The following is a 20936-nucleotide window of genomic DNA, read 5'->3' as shown; positions in this document are numbered from 1 at the left end:
ATCCAGCAAAGCTATCATTCAGAATTGAAGGTCAGATAAAGAGCTTCACAGATAAGGAAAAGCTAAAGGAGTTCATCACCACTAAACCAGTATTATACGAAATGCTGAAAGGTATCCTTTAAGAAGAGGAAGAAGAAAAAGGTAAAGATACAAATTGTGAACAACAAACATGCATCTATCAACAAGTGAATCTAAGAATCAAGTGAATAAATAATCTGATGTACAGAATGAACTGGTGATTATAATGAATCAGGGACATAGAAAGGGAATGGACAGACTATTCTTGCGGGGGAAAGGGGAATGGGAGATTCGGGAAGAGACTGGACAAAAATCGTGCACCTATGGATGAGGACAGTGGGTGGGGAGTGAGGGCGGAGGGTGGGACGGGAACTGGGAGGAGGGGAGTCATGGGGGGAAAAAAAAGAGGAACAAATGTAATCTGAACAATAAAGATTTAATTAAAAAACAAACAAACAAACAAACAAACAAAAAAAAACAATAAACTACACATTCCCGATGTGGGGCAAAGAAAACGGGACTGCATTGTGTATTCTAACACTTGGAGTGCGGGAAACGAGTTAAGTCGGCTCGCGTGAATTGCGCGTACTCCGCGGGAGCCGTCTTAACTCGGTTCATATAGATTTGCGGTGGAGTGCGGGAAACGTGTAAACTCGGGCCGATTGTAACTGCGTATTACCAAATATTTGTTTGTTTGCCGTTCACAAAGATACCTACCTGCGTATGCGAACCGTTTCATACCCATTGGGGTAATAGGTATCATAAAAATCCCTGATTTTGCGCGGGAAACCTAAATAATTGCCCGCGCCATCTTATATTTTGGCGGGAAATTCACCCGACACCGTAGTGCTAACAGGAAAACACCTGGTGGCAGGCGTCAAACCACTTATTACTGTCAAACATGCACTAATCAGCCTGCAATGCATATTGGGGAGTGTTACAAAACTTATCATACTGTACAAAATTATAAACAATAAAATATTGTTTTTTTTGCAAATATACATTCCTCGATGTCACCCAATTCATATAAGTCCAATATCATTATAATATGTTATTTGGTTCCAAAATTATACTAAATAATACGAGGGTCTGTAAATGCATGTTTCCGCCAAAAGTAGCATCGAGTAGTTGGTAGCCAATGTCCAGAATGGTTCGGAGTGCAAAGGGTTAAACACTAGAGGCCCGGTGCATGAAATTTGTGCACTTGGGGGGGGGATGTTCCTACACCCTCTTGCTGTCAAGAAGCCCTCTGGGGATGTCTGACTGACGGCTTAGACCTGCTCCCCACAGGCCTAAGCCCTCAGTTGAACATCCTTAGCACTGCTGCAGAGGCAGGAGAGGCTCCTGCCACCACCAATGTGCTCGCCAGCTGTGAGCCCGGCTTCTGGCTGAATAGCACCCACCGTGGGAGCGCACTTACCACCAGGGGGCAGCTCCTGCATTGAGTGGGATTGGGCCGAAACCAGCTCTCCGACATCCCCCGAGGTGTTCCAGATTGCGAGAGGGTACAGGCCAGGCCCAGGGACCCCACCGGTGCATGATCAGGGCCAGGGAGGGACACAGGAGGTTGGTCAGCCGGGGAGGCGGGAGGGCTCCAGGGTGTGTCCAGCCCATCTCAGTCCCCAGCAGAAGCTAACCTACCAGTCGGACCATCTGCCTCCTGTGGTCAGTGCACGTCATAGCAACTGGTCGACCGGTCAACTATCTGCCTTCTGGTGGTCAGTGCATGTCACAGTGAGTGGTTGAACAGCCTTAACATATCATTAGCATATTACGCTTTGATTGGTTGAACAGATGACTGAACACTTAGCATATTAGGCTTTTACTATATAGGAAGTTCCTGAGAACCCAAACCAAGGAGAACAGGATCAAGGTGAACTTGATTAAGTATCACGGAAAAGAAGGCTGAGATATTTGCTAAACATAATGTATCCTTCAAGGGTATATTATACATTCCCACCTGCAAGCTACTTAATATAATTAGAATGATTGGACCAAATAAACATCCAACATCTTTCTTTTCTCTTTACAGTTCTTTAATTTTATATTTCCTGCGCTCAAGTTTAAGCTTTATATTAATGTAAAAAGAAAAAAACTGAAATCTGGAACATTTGCGGCAACAATCACACACATTTTAAAAAATAACACTCAAGCAGAAAGTGAAAATTAGCTGGGAACACAAACTTCACTTCTCCACAGATGCCTCGTGAATTTCAAAGCACTGAAAACCTATGGCACATACCCTGGCCAATGGTGTGTCTCAGTTGGTTGGACCTCATCCCACACACTGAAAGATTGCTGGTTGATTCTGGGTCAGGGCCCATGCCCAGGTTGTAGGTTCGATCTCTGGTAGGGGGCATGCAGGAGGTAGCCAACCGATGTTTCCCTCTCACATGGATATTTCTCTCTCTCCCCCTCCCTTTATCTCTAAAAAGCAATAAAAATATTTTTTTTTAAAAAAGAACTAAGAGTTCAAAATGAGACTTCCAAAAACTGGACTTTGTTGATTTCATATGAAAATGGCCCCTCAATCCTGATCTGTCTGAGTGCCATGCATTCATAAATTCCAGAAATGTTTGTTGCCTGCTATGAGAGAAACTTTTTGATGGAAGGAAAAGAGCTGAATACCACCTTGAGCCTCTGAAACTGCTGCTGTCCCTGCACTGGTGCAACTGGTGGGGCTGGATGAGCATGACTCTGGACCACCTGGCCTCCGTGGGGCTGCACAGCTGTTGGGTGATGATGGCTGCTATGAACCGCTGCTATGGTGGGTCCATGACTGCCACCAGAGCCCTGTGGCACAGCTGAAACCTGGGGTGGACAAAAGAGATACAGGAAAGGTCAAGGCTTGTGTATTCTTGCCCAAATGTGTTTAAAGAACATACATACACAAAGATAACTAGAAACTCAAATTTTCCACAAGATGAAATTGGTGAAATAAATTATAGCACACTCATTATAAAATCCTATGCATTCTGTATGGATTACATAGCTCAGTACTTCTCAAACTATCTGTGGTTAAGCACCAGTTTTCCTTTTTTCTTAAATTACAATCCATCATGGGCTGCTACTTTTATAAAATACAGTAAAAATGGCCCTGGCCGGCATTGCCTGCTGGTTAGAGCATCGGCCTGTGCTCCGGAGGGTTGCGGGTTTGATTCCTGGTCAGGGGCATGTACGTACCTGGGTTGCGGGTCCAATCCCTGCCCCTAGTCAGGGCATGTGTGGGAGGCAACCAATCAATGTGTCTCTGTGACATGGATTTTCTCCCCCCCACCCCCCTTCCACTTTCTCTCTAAAAATCAAGGGGAAAATATCCTCACTCCTCAGGTGAGGATTAAAAATAAGTAAATAATAAATACATAATAAAAAATAAAGTAAAAATGGATTACCAGAAAAGTGAAATAAAAAATACATCAGCCCACAATTTTCAGTATTGGATTTTACACATATAAAATTACAATGTCTAGTCGCTATAAAAGTTTCTAAACACTAAATTTCTACTTACACAGGAGCTGCCTCCAGCCCACAGGCCCTGATTGCCCAACCAGGGCCTGCTGGCCAACCTCTTGGTCCCTTCCCCTGGCTGGCTGGCTCTGATTACCCGATAGGGTATGGGAAACTGGGGGTGGGTGGCAGTGGACGCAGGCAGTGCCAGGCCAAGGTGGATGTGAGTGAGCGGGGCCCGATTGCCTGCCGGTCGCCCCACACACAGAGGGCGACCGTTGTTGGCGGCAGCCAGGGAAGATTGGCCCTGATCGCAGGCCAGGCCTAGGGACCCTACCTGTGCACGAATTTCATGCACCAGGCCTCTAGTATTTTATAACATTAAAAAAATGTTCACAATCTTGTAGAGGACAAAAGAAATCAAATATATGGTGACAAAAGATTTGACTTTGGATGATGGGCACACAATGCAATATAAAGATGATGTATCATAGAATTGTAAAGCTGAATCCTATATAATGTAATTAGCCAATGTTACCTCAATAAATTTAATTAAAAAGAAAAAAATGTTCACAATCCATAAGTTGAATGTATTTGTGTTCCCATTTCCAATATGAATTTAAACTTTTTTTTTAAAAATATATTTTATTGATTTTTTACAGAGAGGAAGGGAGAGAGATAGAGAGTTAGAAACATCGATGAGAGAGAAACATCGACCAGCTGCCTCCTGCACATCTCCCACTGGGGATGTGCCTGCAACCCAGGTACATGCCCTTGACCGGAATCGAACCTGGGACCTTTCAGTAAGCAGGCCGACGCTCTATCCACTGAGCCAAACCGGTTTTGGCTGAATTTAAACTTTTAAATAATTTTATAAAGCACATTACAAAGCAGTATATAAAATACAATAAAAAGATTTTAAAACCTAGACAACAAATATACATCAAAATGTTAGCATTTTATCTTGTGGTGTGGGGTTAGAAAAGAATTTTACTTTGTTTTATTTTTCTTATCCTTATTTGTTTCTAAAATAAACAAAATTTTTTTCTAAATTGTTGTTTTGACCTCAGACATCTTTCTTTTCTATTTTCTCATGCACATTCATTCTCTTATAAGTTTAGGGGGACATAAAAGCACAAGCCGCTTTCCTCCCATTTCTATTACAAGTAATGCTATGTAACATTGACAAAACTTTTAAGAGTTTTCCTATTTCAGAACTGTTACTCACTACAGACGACAACTAAAGACAAATATACCTGACTTGCCACATCTCCAAAATAAGGAAAGTAAGGAAAACAAGCAACTTTTTTTTCTTCCAAGTCCTAAACTTAAAGATTTGATCTGTAGCAGTCCTCTGTACATGAAACTTTCTCTAAACAATGTTAAGTTGTGTCCTACAACTAATGAGAAGATATGTGTGCGTTTTTTCCAGATTCCCCACAAATTTATAAAGATTAACCTGCGTAGAAATAATACAAATCCATAGAAATAATACAATATAACATTAGGAGTAAAAAAAAAAAATACTTAAGACAATTCTAAAAGCTCTAATATATCTCACGTGTTATTATTTTGAGCTTCTAGTTCCAATATGAATAAATTGGAAAGGTTTAGTTTATAATTCTTTGAGATGGCTGGTTTTATATGAACACATTATAGTTTCTAGTATAAAAACAGATATAACGTTATCTCAAGTGTAGGAAACAATCATGAACCTGTTCAGATAAAAATAATCAGCCAAGGAAAACAAGCAACCTTTTTTTCTTAAAAGCTCTAACTTAAAGATTTGATCTGTAGCAGTCATTTGATCTGTACATGAAGTATATAAAGGAATTATACTGCTTCAAGGGGGACTCCTGAGAAAGAGTGGCACACCTAAGGAATCACCATATCCTACTTCACCTGGTTTCTTTCTTCTTTGATTGCTTTCTTGTAACTCCAGAATCTGACACAATTGTCAAACTGTTCTCAAGGAAAATTATACCAATTTATATTCCCAGCACCAGTCATAGCTTTTATTTTTTAAAATATATTTTTGATTTCAGAGAGGAAGGGAGAGGGGGAGAGAGATAGAAACATCAATGATGAGAGAGAATCATTGATCAGCTGTTTCCCGCACTCCCCCCACTAGGGATTGAGCCCACAACCTGGGCATTGTGCCCATGACCAGAATCCAACCCAGGACCCTTCAGTCCACAGGCCGACACTCTATCCACTGAGCCAAACCAGCTAGGGCACTAGTCATATCTTTTAAAAGTCACTAACAAGTTAGGTTGAAGAAGGCCTCTCCAGGAGCTCCAGTGGCGCAATCGGTTAGTGCGCAGTACTTATAAGGCCTCTCCAGACCAGTTAAATAAGTTATGATTCAGATGACCTGGGATGGAATATTACCTATGCAGTAATTCTTTAAAAAAATTACTTGGATCTCTACATATATTCAAGTGGAAAGTTGTCTACTATATAATAAGTGAAAAGAGCAAATAGCAGAACAGTATATACTGTATGATCCAAATTGTGTAAAAAGAGAAGTGTATCTAGATAGGTAGGCAAGTAAATATAGATATGTTTGTATATGCATACAAAATGCTGGAAACCCAAGAAATACACCAGTGAGATAAAGTCGAGGGGTAATTAGAAAAGGTAATTATATCTTTTTTTTTTTGTAATGATGATATTTACTTTCCTAATTTAAAAAGATAAAAAAATTAAATTTCTTCTTTTTTCGCAAAATAGATCAAGTTGGTCAGGATGTAAACAATAGGAATATACAATGTTGGTGGAAATATAAATTAGTACAATTCTGAAAGCCAATCTGACATCACCTGCTAAAGTGAAGATGTGCACACCCTAGGACTCAGCAATCCCTCTCCTATATACTGGAGCAACCCTTCCTCATGTGCCCTCTCACCTGCTGAGTGGTCTGCAAGAAGATAAAAAGTTTGCACCAAAATGTAAACCAACTACTTCACTAATAAGTACACTAATTCAGCTGCCTTTTTTCACTCAAGCAAGACTCTCTTGATAAAAGTAGTGTGTTCTTTCAGATTCTGGTAAAAGTTTACTTTGTCACAGGGTCACCACTGTGAGTACCACTGCACTAGAGAGCCACCTAGGACATTCACAGTAGCGCCTTTATAAAAAAGCATAAATCTGGAAACAAACTGTCCATTAATGGAATAAACTGGATATATTCATATAATTCATAACAGGGTGACAAATGACTCAGTTACTCATAAAAATATGGCTATGTCTTGGGAATCACACCGAGTGAAAAAAAGCGCCAAAGAAGAAAATATTAATGTTTCATTTATATAAAGGTCAAAAAATACCCAAACCAAACAATTTTAGTGTCTAAAGATATAAACAAAATGACTTAAAAAAAAATAAAGCCGAGGAAATGACAAATGCAAACGAAGTTCAGATCAGTGACTACCTCTGAAGCGATGAAAAAGGAAAAGGGTTCAGGAAAGAATAAACAGTGAACACCAAGGTCATAACAATCTTCTTTACAAACTTATGTGGTGAGTACACAACTGTACATTATTTTCATTAATTTTATAACTTACACATATCTCATAAATATTTTATATCTCACTGAATGCTTAATAAAAACTTCTAACTGGCCAGCCAGTGTGGATCAGTGGTTGAGCATTGACCTATGAACCAGGAGGTCACGGTTAAATTCCCAGTTATGGCACATGCCCGGATTGTGGGCTCATTCCCCAGTAAGGGGCATGCAGGAGGCAGCTGATCAAGGATTCTCTCTGATCATTGATGTTTCTATCTCTCCCTCTCCTTTCCTCTCTCTGAAATTAATAAAAACATATTTCTTAAAAACAAACAAAAACTTCTAGCTGGATGAAATCATCATACTGGCCTTGGCGCAGTGCCTTGCAGTGTCAGCTCACCTGATAATTGGGAGTGACGGAGTATTGAATGCCCGTGGCTGACTGCATGGTCTCCGCCACAGCTTCATACACAGGAGGGGCGGGGGCAAGCACTCGGTGCTGATGAGGAAAAGCCTCTGTGTTACCAGGGATCCGCCGCTGCTGAGCCGCATACACTGGTGATTCTTGGTCATCCAAACGTCGCTTCATTCTGCATTCATGCTCAGGGATGCACTAATAACCTGCAGAAACCACAAGTACAACATATACACCAATTCATGCTCCATACCACATGTACAATTTAGGACCAGTCCCCAGATTTAATATAAGCTCCTCCCTTTGGAACCAATTATCTATTTCATCCTAGGGATGATCACTGGGTAGTGTAAGTACATGCTTGTGCACAGACACCCCACATCAACAGGTTATAATAATGGAAAGAAAAAATATAAATAATAATAATTTAAATTAGTTTGGTACTGTGCAGTTGAAAAATAACCCCCAATTTAAAAACACAAATATAGCCCTAGTCAGTTTGGCTCAGTGAATAAGAGCACCGGCCCGCAGACCAAAGGGTCCCAGGTTCAATTCTGGTCAAGGGCACAACAGGAGGCAACCAATCGATGTAATCGATGAATTTCTCTCACATCAATATTTCTCTCTGTCTTTCCCTCTCTTTTCTATTCTCCCTAAAAATCGATGGAAAAATATCCTCGGGTGAGGATTAACAACAACAACAAAGACCCTCCACAAAATAAAAACACAAATATACCTTTTTATTCTCTAGCTTTCTCTTCAAATGCAATCATTCCTAATATTGTGAATTACTTACTCACATACTACAAAAACACTTTAATGTGTTTCTTCCTAACTCCTCTCAAAACCTAGTACTATAACTGTGGTCTAATTTTCAAAATATCAATTGCTTCAACAACTAAATAGTACCATGAAAAGAGGACTGAGCCAGGACTCATGGACTTATGGTTCTAGACTTGCCAATATAAGTTGTTTCAACAAGTTTCTCATTTCATGTGAGTTTGTTTCTCCAACTATAAAATAAGAAGGTTGAAATAGGTAATTCCTAAGGTTTCTTCTGATTCTAACATTCTTTTTTAAATCTATCGATCAATCTACCTATATTTTAAAATATATTTTTATTGACTTTAAAGAGGAAGAGACAGAAATATCAATGATGACAATCATCCATCGGATGCCTCCTACTGGGGATCAAACCCCAAACCCGGGCAAATGTCCTGACAGGGAATCAAACTAGTGACCTCCTGGTTCAGGTTGATGCTCAACCACTGAGCCACACTGGCCAGGCTGACTCTAACATTCTTGAACACTAAGGAGGTTCCAGAATCCCTTAATTTTTCTCTTTATTTTTTCCATCAATATTTATCCCCCCATACCTTAATTTAATAATCCCTCTGTGGGAGGACACTTTCTTACAGGACACAAAAGTTTAGTAACACTGGCTAGGAATCTGGTTGGGTCTTTTCAGAGGTATTCCAACACAGTATCACTAACACAAGCATATCTATAAGAATACTCCAAGTCTGGCTGGGTAGCTCAGTTGGTTAGAGTATGCCAGTGATGGCGAACCTTTTGAGCTCGGCGGGTCAGCATTTTGAAAAACCCTAACTTAACTCTGGTGCCGTGTCACATATAGAAATTTTTTGATATTTGCACCCATAGTAAAACAAAGATTTATATTTTTGATATTTATTTTATATATTTAAATGCCATTTAACAAAGAAAAATCAACCAAAAAAATGAGTTCGCGTGTCAGAGGTGTCATAGGTTCGCCATCACTGGAGTATGCCCTAATATGCCAAGGTTGCAGGTTCAATCTCTGGGCAGGGTACACATAAGAAATCAACCAATGGCCCTGGCTGGTGTTTTTCAGTGATTAGAGCTTTGGCGTGGGCACCGAAGGTTCATGGGTTTGATTCCCTGTCCCGGTTGGGGGCGTGTGGCGGAGGCAACCAATCGATTTGCCTCTTTCACATTGATGTTTCTTTCTCTCTTTCCCTCCCTCCCTTCCTCCCTTCTATTCTTTCTAAAAATCAATGGAAAAAATATCCTAGGGTGAGGATTAACAACAATAACAACAAAAATCAACCAATGAATGCATAAATAAGTATAACAACAAAGTGATGTTTCTCTCAAATCAATAAATCAAAAAAAAAAATTTATAAAGAATGCTCCAGCCCTAAATGGTCTGGCTCAGTGGAGAGAGAGTTGGCCCACAGACTGAAGGGTCTGGGATCTGATTCCAGTCAAGAGCATGTACCTTGGTTGCGGGCTTGATCCCCAGTAGGGGTTGTGCAGAAGGCAGCTCATGTTTCTTTCTTTCAGTGTTTCTAACTCTCTAACACTCTCCCGTCCTCTCTGTAAAAATCAATAAAATATATTAAAAAACAAAACAAAACAAAAAGAATGCTCCAGCCATCAAAAGACAAAATGGGGCCAAGTCCCAACTACTTTTTCAATCACAAAAAAATATCTTTAAAAAGACACTACTCCTGCCCTGCCCGATTTGGTTCAGTGGATAGAGCCTCGAACTGCGGACCAAGTTCGATTCCAGTAAAGGGCACATGCCCGGGTTGTGGGTTCAATCCCCAGTGGGGAGCGTGCAGGAGGCAGCCAATCAATGATTCTCATCACTGATGTTTCTATTTCTCTCTCCCTCTTCCTTCCTCTCTGAAATTAATAAAAATATTTTTTTTAAAAAAGACACCACTCCTGTGGTAAGAAGATAAAAAATAAAGTAATTGTAGATCTCACAAACCACCACCTCCATCTGAAGCAAGGCTCTTTTTGTAATTAGAAAATAAAAAAAAGAGCCTCTACCTAATTTTATAAATCACCCTTCCCTCTTCCTCACAAAGCCTCCCCAGGGTCACTTCATATCTTCTCTGTCCTCACTAACATCTTCACCCTGCCTGTCACTCTAACCCTCTGCCTTAAAATAGGGTCTGGTTTTTCTGACACCTCACAACCTAAGTTAGCCCTGACACAGTAGCACAATTGTTTCATTTGCAACACTCTAACCACTGAACCAAACTGGCTAGGGCTGCAAGCTGGCCATTTAACATTATCTTTCTGTAAATCTCAACACAAATAACCTCTTTCTGTTGACTCTAACTTTAGATAAAAGGACTAAGTCTTCAAAACTTATGTATGATAATACGTTGAATTCAATTAACTTAGAGTTGAAAACAGTGCTGACATGCTGAAGGAAAATAATTTAAATGTCTTAACTAATTATATTTTCCTAGGCTTTTGTAGTAAGTAGTATTTTTAGCTTAATATTTCAAAACTTTTCAGATATAGTAAGGAATTGGAAATATAGACTTATCCATGTTATGTGATACTTAGCCATCAGTCAATTGACTATGAACATTCAATCTCACCTGTTTTGGGATGAGAAAACAGGTCTAATAAATGGACAGAGAAACAAGTCTTAAAGACCTTTTGGCTGCTACTTCTACGTACAAAGATGGCCTAGACCAGCGGTTGCCAACCTTTTGGACCTCATGGACCACCAGTGGTCCTCAGACCACCTGTTGGTGACCGCTGCTCCAAAGGTTTCCTTAAACCAGCAGTCACCAACCTTTTGAACCTCATGGACCACCGGTTGGTGACCACTAACTAAACCAGCGATGGCGAACCTATGACACGTGTGTCAGAGGTGACACGCGAACTCATTTTTTTGGTTGATTTTTCTTTGTTAAATGGCATTTAAATATATAAAATAAATATCAAAAATATAAATCTTTGTTTTACTATGGTTGCAAATATCAAAAAATTTCTATATGTGACACGGCACCAGAGTTAAGTTAGGGTTTTTCAAAATGCTGACACGCCAAGCTCAAAAGGTTCACCATCACTGAACTAAACCATAGTTTGGTCTTGGGTTCTGCTGATTTGAAACCTAGATGCTTAAAGTCACCTGAAATTAATATTTCTAACCAAAAGCCAAGTCAACGCTTCATAAATGGAGAGCCAAAGAGCACAGCATAGGACTATGGAAAAAAAGACTAGAGTGTATCTGTCAAGACCTGGATTCTACCCTAGTACACTGCTAGTGGGAATGCAGACTGGTGCAGCATTATGGGAAACAGAATGGAGTTTCCTCAAAAAATTAATATGGAACTGCCATTTGACCCAGTGATCCTACTTCTAGGAATATATCCTAAGAGACCTGGAACATCAATCAGAAAGAATGTATGCATCCCTATGATCACGGTAACACAATTTACAATAGCTAAGACAGGGGTCCTCAAACTATGGCCCGCGGGCCACATGCAAATACAAATATTGTATTTGTTCCCATTTTGTTTTTTTACTTCAAAATAAGATATGTGCAGTGTGCATAGGAATTTGTTCATAGTTTTTTTTTAAACTATACTCCGGCCCTCCAACGGTCTGAGGGACAGTGAACTGGCCCCCTCTTTAAAAAGTTTGAGGACCCCTGAGCTAAGACCTGGAAACAGCCCAAGTGCCCCTTAGTAGATGAGTGGATAAAAAAGTGGTGGTACATTTATACCATGGAATATTATGCAGCAGTAAAAAAAGAAGGATCTCTTATCCTTTGAAACAGTGTGTAGGGACCTGGAGAGTATTATGCTAAGTGAAATAAGCCAGTCAGAGAAAGATAAGTATCACATGATCTCATTCATATGTGGAATCTAATGAGCAAAATAAACTGATAAGCAAAACAGATCCAGAGACACAGAAGCATGGAACAGACTGTGGAATCTCTGAGGTAAGGTGAGGGTGGGAGGGAAGAGATCAACCAAAGAACTTATATGCATATAGGCATAACCCATGGACACAGACAACAGGGTGGTGACAGCCTAGGGTGGGGGTTGCGGGGGGGGGGGGGGGCTAGAAGAGGTCAATGGGGGAATAAAGGGGACATATATAATATTCTGAACAATAAAGATTTAATAATAAAGAAAGACCTGCTCTCTAATTTTGGTCCTGTTTCCTGATCTGCAAAGGGAGGTGATTACACTAAACTTGTGATCCTCAAATGCTGGTTTATGGACCATCTACAAGAAAATAAAAAAGGGGAAAAAAAGAATTGTGGTGAGTTTTTCATGGGTTAGGTATTAAAATACTATATTTCACCTGGGCCAGAGTGGCTCAGTTGGCTGAGCATTGTCCCATGCACCGAAAAGTTGCTGGTTCGATTCCTGGTCAGGGCACATACCCAGGTTTTGGGTTGGATCCAGGTCCGGGAGTGTATGGGAGGCAACCAGAGAATGTTTCTCTTTCTCTCCCTCTCCCTTCCTCTCTCTCTAAAAAAATAAAATGTTTTATTCTGAAATCATATCCTATCCTTTAGCTTTTAAAATGTCATTTCTTTTATAGAATGACTAGTAGGGAATTAATTAGCGGAGATATTTTAATATTGCTATTTGCCCTTTCTCTATAATAGAAGTGTGAGAGATGAAAGGAAATTAGTAAAATGTATATGAAAATAATATATAAATTTATTAATAAACAGTAACAAAAGGATATAACAACAGAAGCATGATATAAAAACGACAAAAATATGATATGAAAACAACAAAAACATGATATAAAAACAACAGTGATGCAAACAATGACTGATAAAGTGATTAAACTTATTCTAATATCTCCCTGTACACATTAAGAGTGAAAACATTTTCATAGTGCTTGACTAATTTCCCTTTTGATGAAGTATTTAGAACTTTAACTGTAATGTCACATGCTCTTCAAACTCGAGAGAAAGCAACATATAACTGACCATGTGCAAAAACGGGTTCAGGTAGGAATATGCCTACTCTGTCTAGAGTTTGTCATCATGGGAAACCGTCATCGAATCCATTTAAATGGGAGGCCAGTATCAGATGGGGACAAATTAATTCTTGAAATCAGAACAACCTCTCCCTCTGCAGATCCTGTTAATACTTCAGCTTCAATAATGTTAGCTCATAATCTTTTGATAATAAATCTGGTACCATTACAAAGCCCCCATTTGCTATTGAGATTTCTTAACAGCATGATTGCACCCACTTTCAATTTTAATTTATGACATGGCATTCCCGAAGGAGTAATACTATTAAGAAATTTGATGGGAAAATTTTCCTTTTCAGCATCATCTGTTGAATCAATGGAATCATCACTCAAATATGTGTGAAAATCTCCATCGAGTATATCCAAAATTTCTTCATTTAATTTTTGAACATGCTCATTTTTTGGACAAAGAATTGCACGTTTAGATATATTCTTAATGTTATCTATAGATATAGTATTTCCAAAGGTAGCTTCAATAATAGATCCATTACAAATCATTTCACAGGGGATTTCAATAATATCCATTCCTAAATGAAAACTGCTATCAAGTTTGCCATCTCCAAGTTTTACTAACCATCCACTATAAGCAGAATCCTCTGATCTCATATATGTTGTAAGAGACAACTTTCTGAAACATCCCCAAATATTGCAGTACTTTAAACTCATTTGTACTATGACTGATCGCATAGCATGCGGTACATACAATACTGAGACATTGTTGAAAATCTCCTCCAAGAAGGAGAGCTTTCCCACCAAATACAACATTCAAATTTCTCTTAGTAATCTGTCAATGGCACTTATAGCATGACTGCATTCATCAATAATGAGAAGTTGGGCCTTTTTAATAGTTTTAGCAACTTCACTCTTTATATTGAGTCTAGAAATTGAAGTTTCATTTAATGGAATCGGTAATTTATATTGGGAATGAAAGGTGCTTCCACTGAGAAGTAAATTTGCAGCAATTCCTGTAGACGCTGTGGGTAAAACAGGACCACCACGATCTCTAATATAGTGTATTAAAACTTTATACAGATATACAGGTGAATAGGATTCCTAGCTGGCAGGCCCCTGACAGCAAGCTGGCCACCTGTGGATTCCGTGAGGAATGGGGCTCCCTCCTCCCTCCTGTGAGGGTCTGGGGTGCAGGTGAATGGGATTCCTGGCTGGCAGGCCACTGACAGCAAGCTATCCAACAGCAGATTCTGTGAGGAATGGGGCTGCTTCCTCCCTACTGTCGGGGTCTGGTTTGAAGGCCAGACTCAGTACTTCCAAGCTCTGCTCCGAGGGCAGGTTCCTGCCTGAAACCTCGCCCTCAGGGAAACAGCTGGGGGAGGGCGCAGTGGTTTCCAAGACGACCCCTGCAGGACTGACTTCCTTCCGCTTGGTCGCGCTTCTGGATGTGATGTTACACCCATGGTTTTTATATAAGTAGATTGTGATTTTTATAAAGTATTTTAATTTAATTCACCTCTAAAGTGTTTTGCCTTCCAGACCATCTCTGTAATACTGAAGAGGCTGCCCAGAGTCTGTACTTCCTCTGAACCATACTTCACTCCTTTAATAATCACCACTCCCAATTCTATTTCCTGAACGGTTCTCAAATAAATTGCTCCTTTTCTAATCATACAGCCACTCCTTGATTTCAGGACCTCATCATCCCTTATCTCAATTGTTGCCAACACCCTCCAGTCTCTCTCCAGTCTAGTCCACTCTCTAGGCCAGGGGTGGGCAAACTTTTTGACTCGAGGGCCACAGTGGGTTCTTAAACTGGACCGGAGGGCCGGAACAAAAGCATGGATGGAGTGTTTGTGTGAACTAATATAAATTCAAAGTAAACATCTTTACATAAAAGGGTACAGTCTTTTTTTTTTTAGTTTTATTCATTTCAAGCAGGCCGTAGTTTGCCCACGGCTGCTCTAGGCTGTTTTCAAATTGGTCAACCCCCAAATGCAAGTCCAATCCAGTTGCAAATTCATCACTTGCTTTCCATCACTTAACAATACAAATTCCTTACTTTTGCCTATAAAATTCTTCCTTACTGACTGGAGGGTAATTTAATTACTAATTATCTCTTTCCAGTCCCCACACTATGGTCTAGTCCTGTCAAATGTCTTCCCATTACCTAAACAAGCCTCAAGTCTATAAGCTTCTTCAAGGTAGCATCCATCCTTTTCAAATTTGTCTGCATTCCCCAAAGTACTAACACATCACACTCAAACACTGTAACATAATAGCTAACATAACAATAGTTAGCATATAGAGTGCCAAGCACCATTCTACACAATTACCAAATATTAATTTAATCCCATTACAAGGTTCTGTTATTCTCTAGTTTATAAATGAGGAAACTGAAATACAAAGATTAAGTGAACTGCCCAAGGTTGCACAGCTAAGAGGCAAAGCTGAGATATGAATCCATGAAATCTGCCTCCAGAGCCTGGATTTTTAACCTACCTATAACAGAAAAATAAAACGAAAAAGGAGAGTCACCTTTCACTTAGTCAAGGCACACTTGCTCAAAGCAACTTTAGCTTTCTTTTCTTTTTTTTAATATATTTTATTGATTTTTTTTACAGAGAGGAAGGGAGAGGGATAGAGAGAGAGAAACATCGATCAGCTGCCGCCTGCACACCCCCTACTGGGGATGTGTTCGCAACCAAGGTACATGCCCTTGACTGGAAATGAACTTGGGACCCTTCAGTCGGCAGGCCGACACTTTATTCACTGAGCCAAACCAGTTAGGGCAACTTTAGCTTTCTTTAACCTCTCACACACTTAGCTCATTCATCCTTCTTCAGACTCAACCCAATAAAGCAGGAATGCTTTGGCAGCATTCATTCATTCAATTAGCAAATATTCAGTGAGGAGATGTGAAGGTGGTAGATGATCTTGGCTCTTGCCCTATAAAAGCTTAAAAACTAGTTGGGAATACACTACACAGCCTCACTAGTAATCAAAGAAATATAAAGCAAAATGATACCCCAAAGGAACTGGCTAAAGAGAATAATGATGTTCAGTGTGGGTGAGTGTGTAGGTATTTGCTGAAGTTTTAATTGGTACAATTTGGTTGTTGGCTTGCAGGCATATATTAAATTTTGTAAATTAAATTTAAAATGTGCAAACCTTTAACCCAGCCATACAACTTCTAGGTCTCTATCCTACACATATGCCAAGTATATTTATTACAGTAAAGTATGAAAAAATGTAAATGCCTATCAATCCTCCTATATAATAAAAGCATAGTATGCAAATTGTCCCCTCAATCGGAATTGTCTGAGAGTTCAACCAAGGGGCAGGAGAGAGGCCCCGGCCAACAGCCAGCTGCTAGGGACACTACCAGTGCACTGGGCCTCTAGTAGCTAAATAAAGTTGATACATCCATATTAGGAAAACTATGTAGCAATTAGAAAGATTAGGGTTCATCTACAAGGAAAGCACTCTAACACATATTATTAGTGAAAAGAACAAGCTACAGAATATATACAGGGTGATCTCAACACAACACAATGTACTCTTAAGAACTGTGCATTTCATTATATGTAAATACTGCATCAAAAGGAAAAAGCTATAAATAATGAACTCTACATAAAGATATGCATGCTCACATACTCAGGTGAAAGCATACAATAATGCATGAAATTTACTTTCAAAGACATCAATAAGTTAGTTTAAATTAATAGATGGAGGGATGGATAGATGGATATATGATAAAGCAAATACTGTAAAAATGGTATGGTAAAATCTAGGTGGTAGCTTACATGGGTGTCCACTATAAAATTCTTATCAATTTGCTGTGTATTTGAAAATTTTCTTTAAATAATGGCAAAAAAGTTAACAATACAAATCAGTTTATGCATGGTACAAATAAGTACTATAAATTTGGAAAGGAGTGGCAATGTGTACATTAGGAAACACTGAACGTTTAGTTATATCTTGAAAATTAGAGATTAATTTGGGCATGTGGTAAAGAGGATGAAATTAAAATATTACAGTAACAATAGACTTATAGTGATAGTTATTTACAATCTTTGCTAATTCATCTATCCGACATACAGGGTAGAGCAAAAAGTAGGTTTATGTTGTGAATACATAAAACACGGAGTTAATTCTTATTCTTATATTATTTATTAATTATTATATTATTTTCTATATGAACAACTGTAAACCTATTTTTCGCCCCACCCTGTATAATTCCAGTGTCTACATATGCAGGCCCTGTGCTTGGTGTTGGGACTCTAGCACTGAACAGGACAGCCTTTCTGCCCAAAACAACAATGCTGACATGACTCGAATCAGTTGGTGTGCTCCTCACAACAGTCCTGTTGGATGGGGCACACGCAGAACCTCCTATTTAGAGGGAAACTGACAACCAAAAGAAATTAAGGTCACATAGCTGGCTAAAGGAGGAAGAGACTATTCAAAAGGGCCTTTTAAACTCGTGTGGTCAAAAAAATACTGCTTACTCAAGCTATGTTATCTACAGACAATTTTGCCTTCTATCTTCCAAAGAATAATCACTTTGGGCAAACTGAGACAATACAGCAAAATCAATAGCTTATAAATTGCTTTCATTTTATTGTATGCATATATGTGTGTGCTAAAATAGGGATATATTATTAGTAATATATCCTAAGAAATCCAAAATACCAAGCAGAAAGAATGTATGCATATCTACGTTCATAATAGCATAATTTACAATAGCTAAGATATGGAAACAGCCCAAATGCCCACCAGCAGATGAGTGGATAAAAAAGATGTGGTACAATTATACCACAGAATACTATGCAGCAGTAAAAAAGAAGGATCTCTTACCCTTTGAGACCGCATGGGTAGTATTATGCTAAGCAAAATAAGCCAGTCAGAGAAAGACAAGTATCACGTGATCTCACTCATATGCAGAAACTACTGAACAAAATAAACTGGTGAACAAATAGATCCAGAGACACAGCAAAGAACACACTGCAGAACCTCAGAGGGAAGGCGGGGTAGGGTGGGTGGTTGGGAAGTGATCAACCAAAACACTTGTGTGTGTGTGTGTGTGTGTGTGCGCGCGCGCCTAAGCGACCAACCAGCTGGTAGCGATGACACACACTAACCACCAGGGGGAAGACACTCAATGCAGGAGTGGAAACCACAGGCATAGAAACATGGAACAGACTGATGAATCTCAGAGGGATGGGGAGGGAGGACAGCAGGAAGAGATTAACCAAAGATCTTATATGCATACTAGAGGCCAGGTGCACAGATTTGTGCACTGGTGGGGTCCCTCGGCCTGGCCTGCACCCTCTCACAATCCGGGACCCCTTGGGGGATGTCGAACTGCTGGTTTCAGTGCACGAATTCATGCACATTGAGAGGAAATTAATTAGAAGTAGTAGTTTAATATCACTATTCGCCCTTTCTCTATAATAGAAGTGTCAACCAAATTCACGATCGACAATGACAGATCGAAATACAAACATGCAATGGCACCAGTGAGAGCTTTATATGTATCGTGCATGCACGAGTGAACTTAGCCTTTTATAGATAGAGAACAGACCTGCTTTCTGATTTAGCTAAACTTTTTCCAGCCCAGTGAAGCACCCCAACTTCTCTTTCAGGTACTTGTCAGCAACACAGCAGTAAATATCAACACAAAGCAGATTATTATTGTAGTTCACGCAGGGAGAACAAAGGGTAAAATATTTAACTGCAGCAGTGTTTGACTATATTCTGCACAGTGAGAAAACCTGAAGTCATTTTCAAGGTCCACCATTTCTTACTTCTTTTCAGTTGGGTCAAGTTCCTAAACTTTCTAAACCTCCATTTTCCAGGTAATGAAAAGAAGACAGGACTTCACCAAGTCTCCTATCTACCTACTCCACGACTTCTATGAGGATCAAATGAGATGAGGCATGGGAAAATGCTTCACAGACATTTGGTTAAAGTGTAAAATGTTTTCACCTGGCTATAATATGAAGCAAGTCTGTTCTTGGACTGAAGAAACTGCAAGGAGGCTAGTCGCTAGGGAGAGGAAGCTGGGCATTGCTACATGACACCATTACCTGGTGCCCACAGCCACTGTTTCCAGGCTGGGCTGTGGGCCGCATTTTGCACCATGGGGTCTTGACAACGTTGGCTGCGATTTGGTGGGGTGTCGGGGCCTGTCCCTCTTGTGGGAAGCCAAATGTTGCTTTGTGGGCACCAGGTCTGCGGTGCCATTTCTCTGCGCATCACGGCAGCTCCTGTTTTGAGCGTCTGCCCCCTGGTGGTCAGTGCACGTCACAGTGACTGGTTGGATGGTCGACACTTAGCATATTAGCCTTTTATATATAGAGAGATATATATATCCCATGGACACAGACAACAGGGTGGTGAAGGCCTGGGGCAGGGACAGGGGTGGAGTAGAAGGGGTGAATGGGGGGGAAAAGAGGACAAATGTAACAGTTTCAACACTAAATATTTAAAAATTAAAAAAAAAATAATAAAAAAGGAGCAAGAGGCTAGACTCTCCTTAGAATACATAACCAATCTGGAGTAAAAATATCGGACAGACTATAGTATTTTGCTTGCTATCCTGCTTACAGAGAGGTACAGTGTAATTCCAGATTGTAAAGTATTTGAATGTCAGCTGAAATGATTTTCATGTGCCACTGTGATCTCCAACTGTTTCAGATTTGGAGCTTCCACTGTTATCAGAGCTCATCTATGAAGACAATTTTTTTAAAAAAGCACTTTGAGTGATTTTGAGGGATGGAAACTAGTGAAAAAGATTTATGTGAACAACAATGTCAGCAGAACACTAAAAAATCACCTGGCAAGTGTGATAATATATCACCCTGCCACATGTGATAATATAAAGTGGGAACAGCTTCAAAGTCATCATGCAAAAGAATCATAATGCCCACGTTAAACAAGCAGAGAAGGGTAATTCTTAACACTGCAGAGGAGACGTCTGGAATGGGGTTGAACTTGGAAGCAAATGTGACAGATTTCAGTCAAATGTTAGAAGGGAAGAGGTAAAAGCTAACTTTTTCAGAGTAAGAAAAATAAAAACTGATTTTCTAGTTCTACAACCTACAATGTCTTTAACCACAATAAAGTGTCTCCCTCCTAGAAACACAGATATTTTTCCATGATCCTTAAAATCCAAATGGAAAAATCCAACTTTAAAGAATTTTTTCTTTTCTGGCCAAGAGACATGAAAAAAAATGCTCAAAGTCACTGATCATCAGAGAGATGCAAATTAAAACGACAATGAGGTATCACCTCACACCTGTCAGAATGGCTACCATCAACAAATCAACAAATGACAAGCTGGCGAGGATGTGAAGAAAAGGGAACCCTAGTACATTGCTGGTGGGAATGCAGGCTGATGCAGCCATTATGGGAAACAGTATGGTTTCCTCAAAAAAATTGAATATGGAACTGCATTTTGACCCAGTGATCTCACTTCTAGGACTATATCCTAAGAAACCCAAAACACCAATCAGAGAGAATGTGTGTACCATGTTCATAGCAGCACAATTTACAATAGCTAAGATCTGGAAACAGCCCAAGTGCCCATCAGCAGATGAGTGGATAAAAAAGCTGTGGTACATTTATACCATGGAATACTATGCAGCAGTAAAAAAGAAGAATCTCTTACCCTTTGAGACAGCATGGAGGGAACTGGAGAGTATTGTGCTAAGTGCAATAAGTCAGCCAGAGAAAAACATCACATGATCTCACTCACATGTGGAATCTAAGTAACAAAATAAACTGATGAAC

General features: G+C 39.7%; 1 protein-coding gene across 6 annotated transcripts in view; it reads right to left on the bottom strand.

Moving 5' to 3' along the window:
* SIN3A (SIN3 transcription regulator family member A) overlaps positions 1-20936 on the bottom strand; it is a 95228-nt gene that overhangs the window by 54928 nt on the left and 19364 nt on the right. For 5 of the 6 annotated variants that reach the window (XM_070429971.1, XM_070430002.1, XM_070429979.1 and 2 more), the window contains 2 exons: positions 7374-7594; positions 2650-2829 (listed from right to left, as the gene is read on the bottom strand). In XM_070429971.1, coding sequence (XP_070286072.1) covers positions 2650-2829; positions 7374-7562 — 369 coding nt within the window. In that variant the 5' untranslated portion in view covers positions 7563-7594. Of the gene's footprint in view, positions 1-2649; positions 2830-7373; positions 7595-9648; positions 9734-20936 lie in introns of those variants that run through there. The other variant, XM_070429986.1, reaches the window with a different exon arrangement.

Source organism: Myotis yumanensis, unplaced genomic scaffold (genome assembly GCF_028538775.1).
Source record: "Myotis yumanensis isolate MYYU_CA2020_CCGP unplaced genomic scaffold, mMyoYum1.0.hap1 SCAF_1, whole genome shotgun sequence".
Classification (NCBI taxonomy): domain Eukaryota; kingdom Metazoa; phylum Chordata; class Mammalia; order Chiroptera; family Vespertilionidae; genus Myotis; species Myotis yumanensis.
This window is presented reverse-complemented; position numbering and strand designations above follow the sequence as displayed.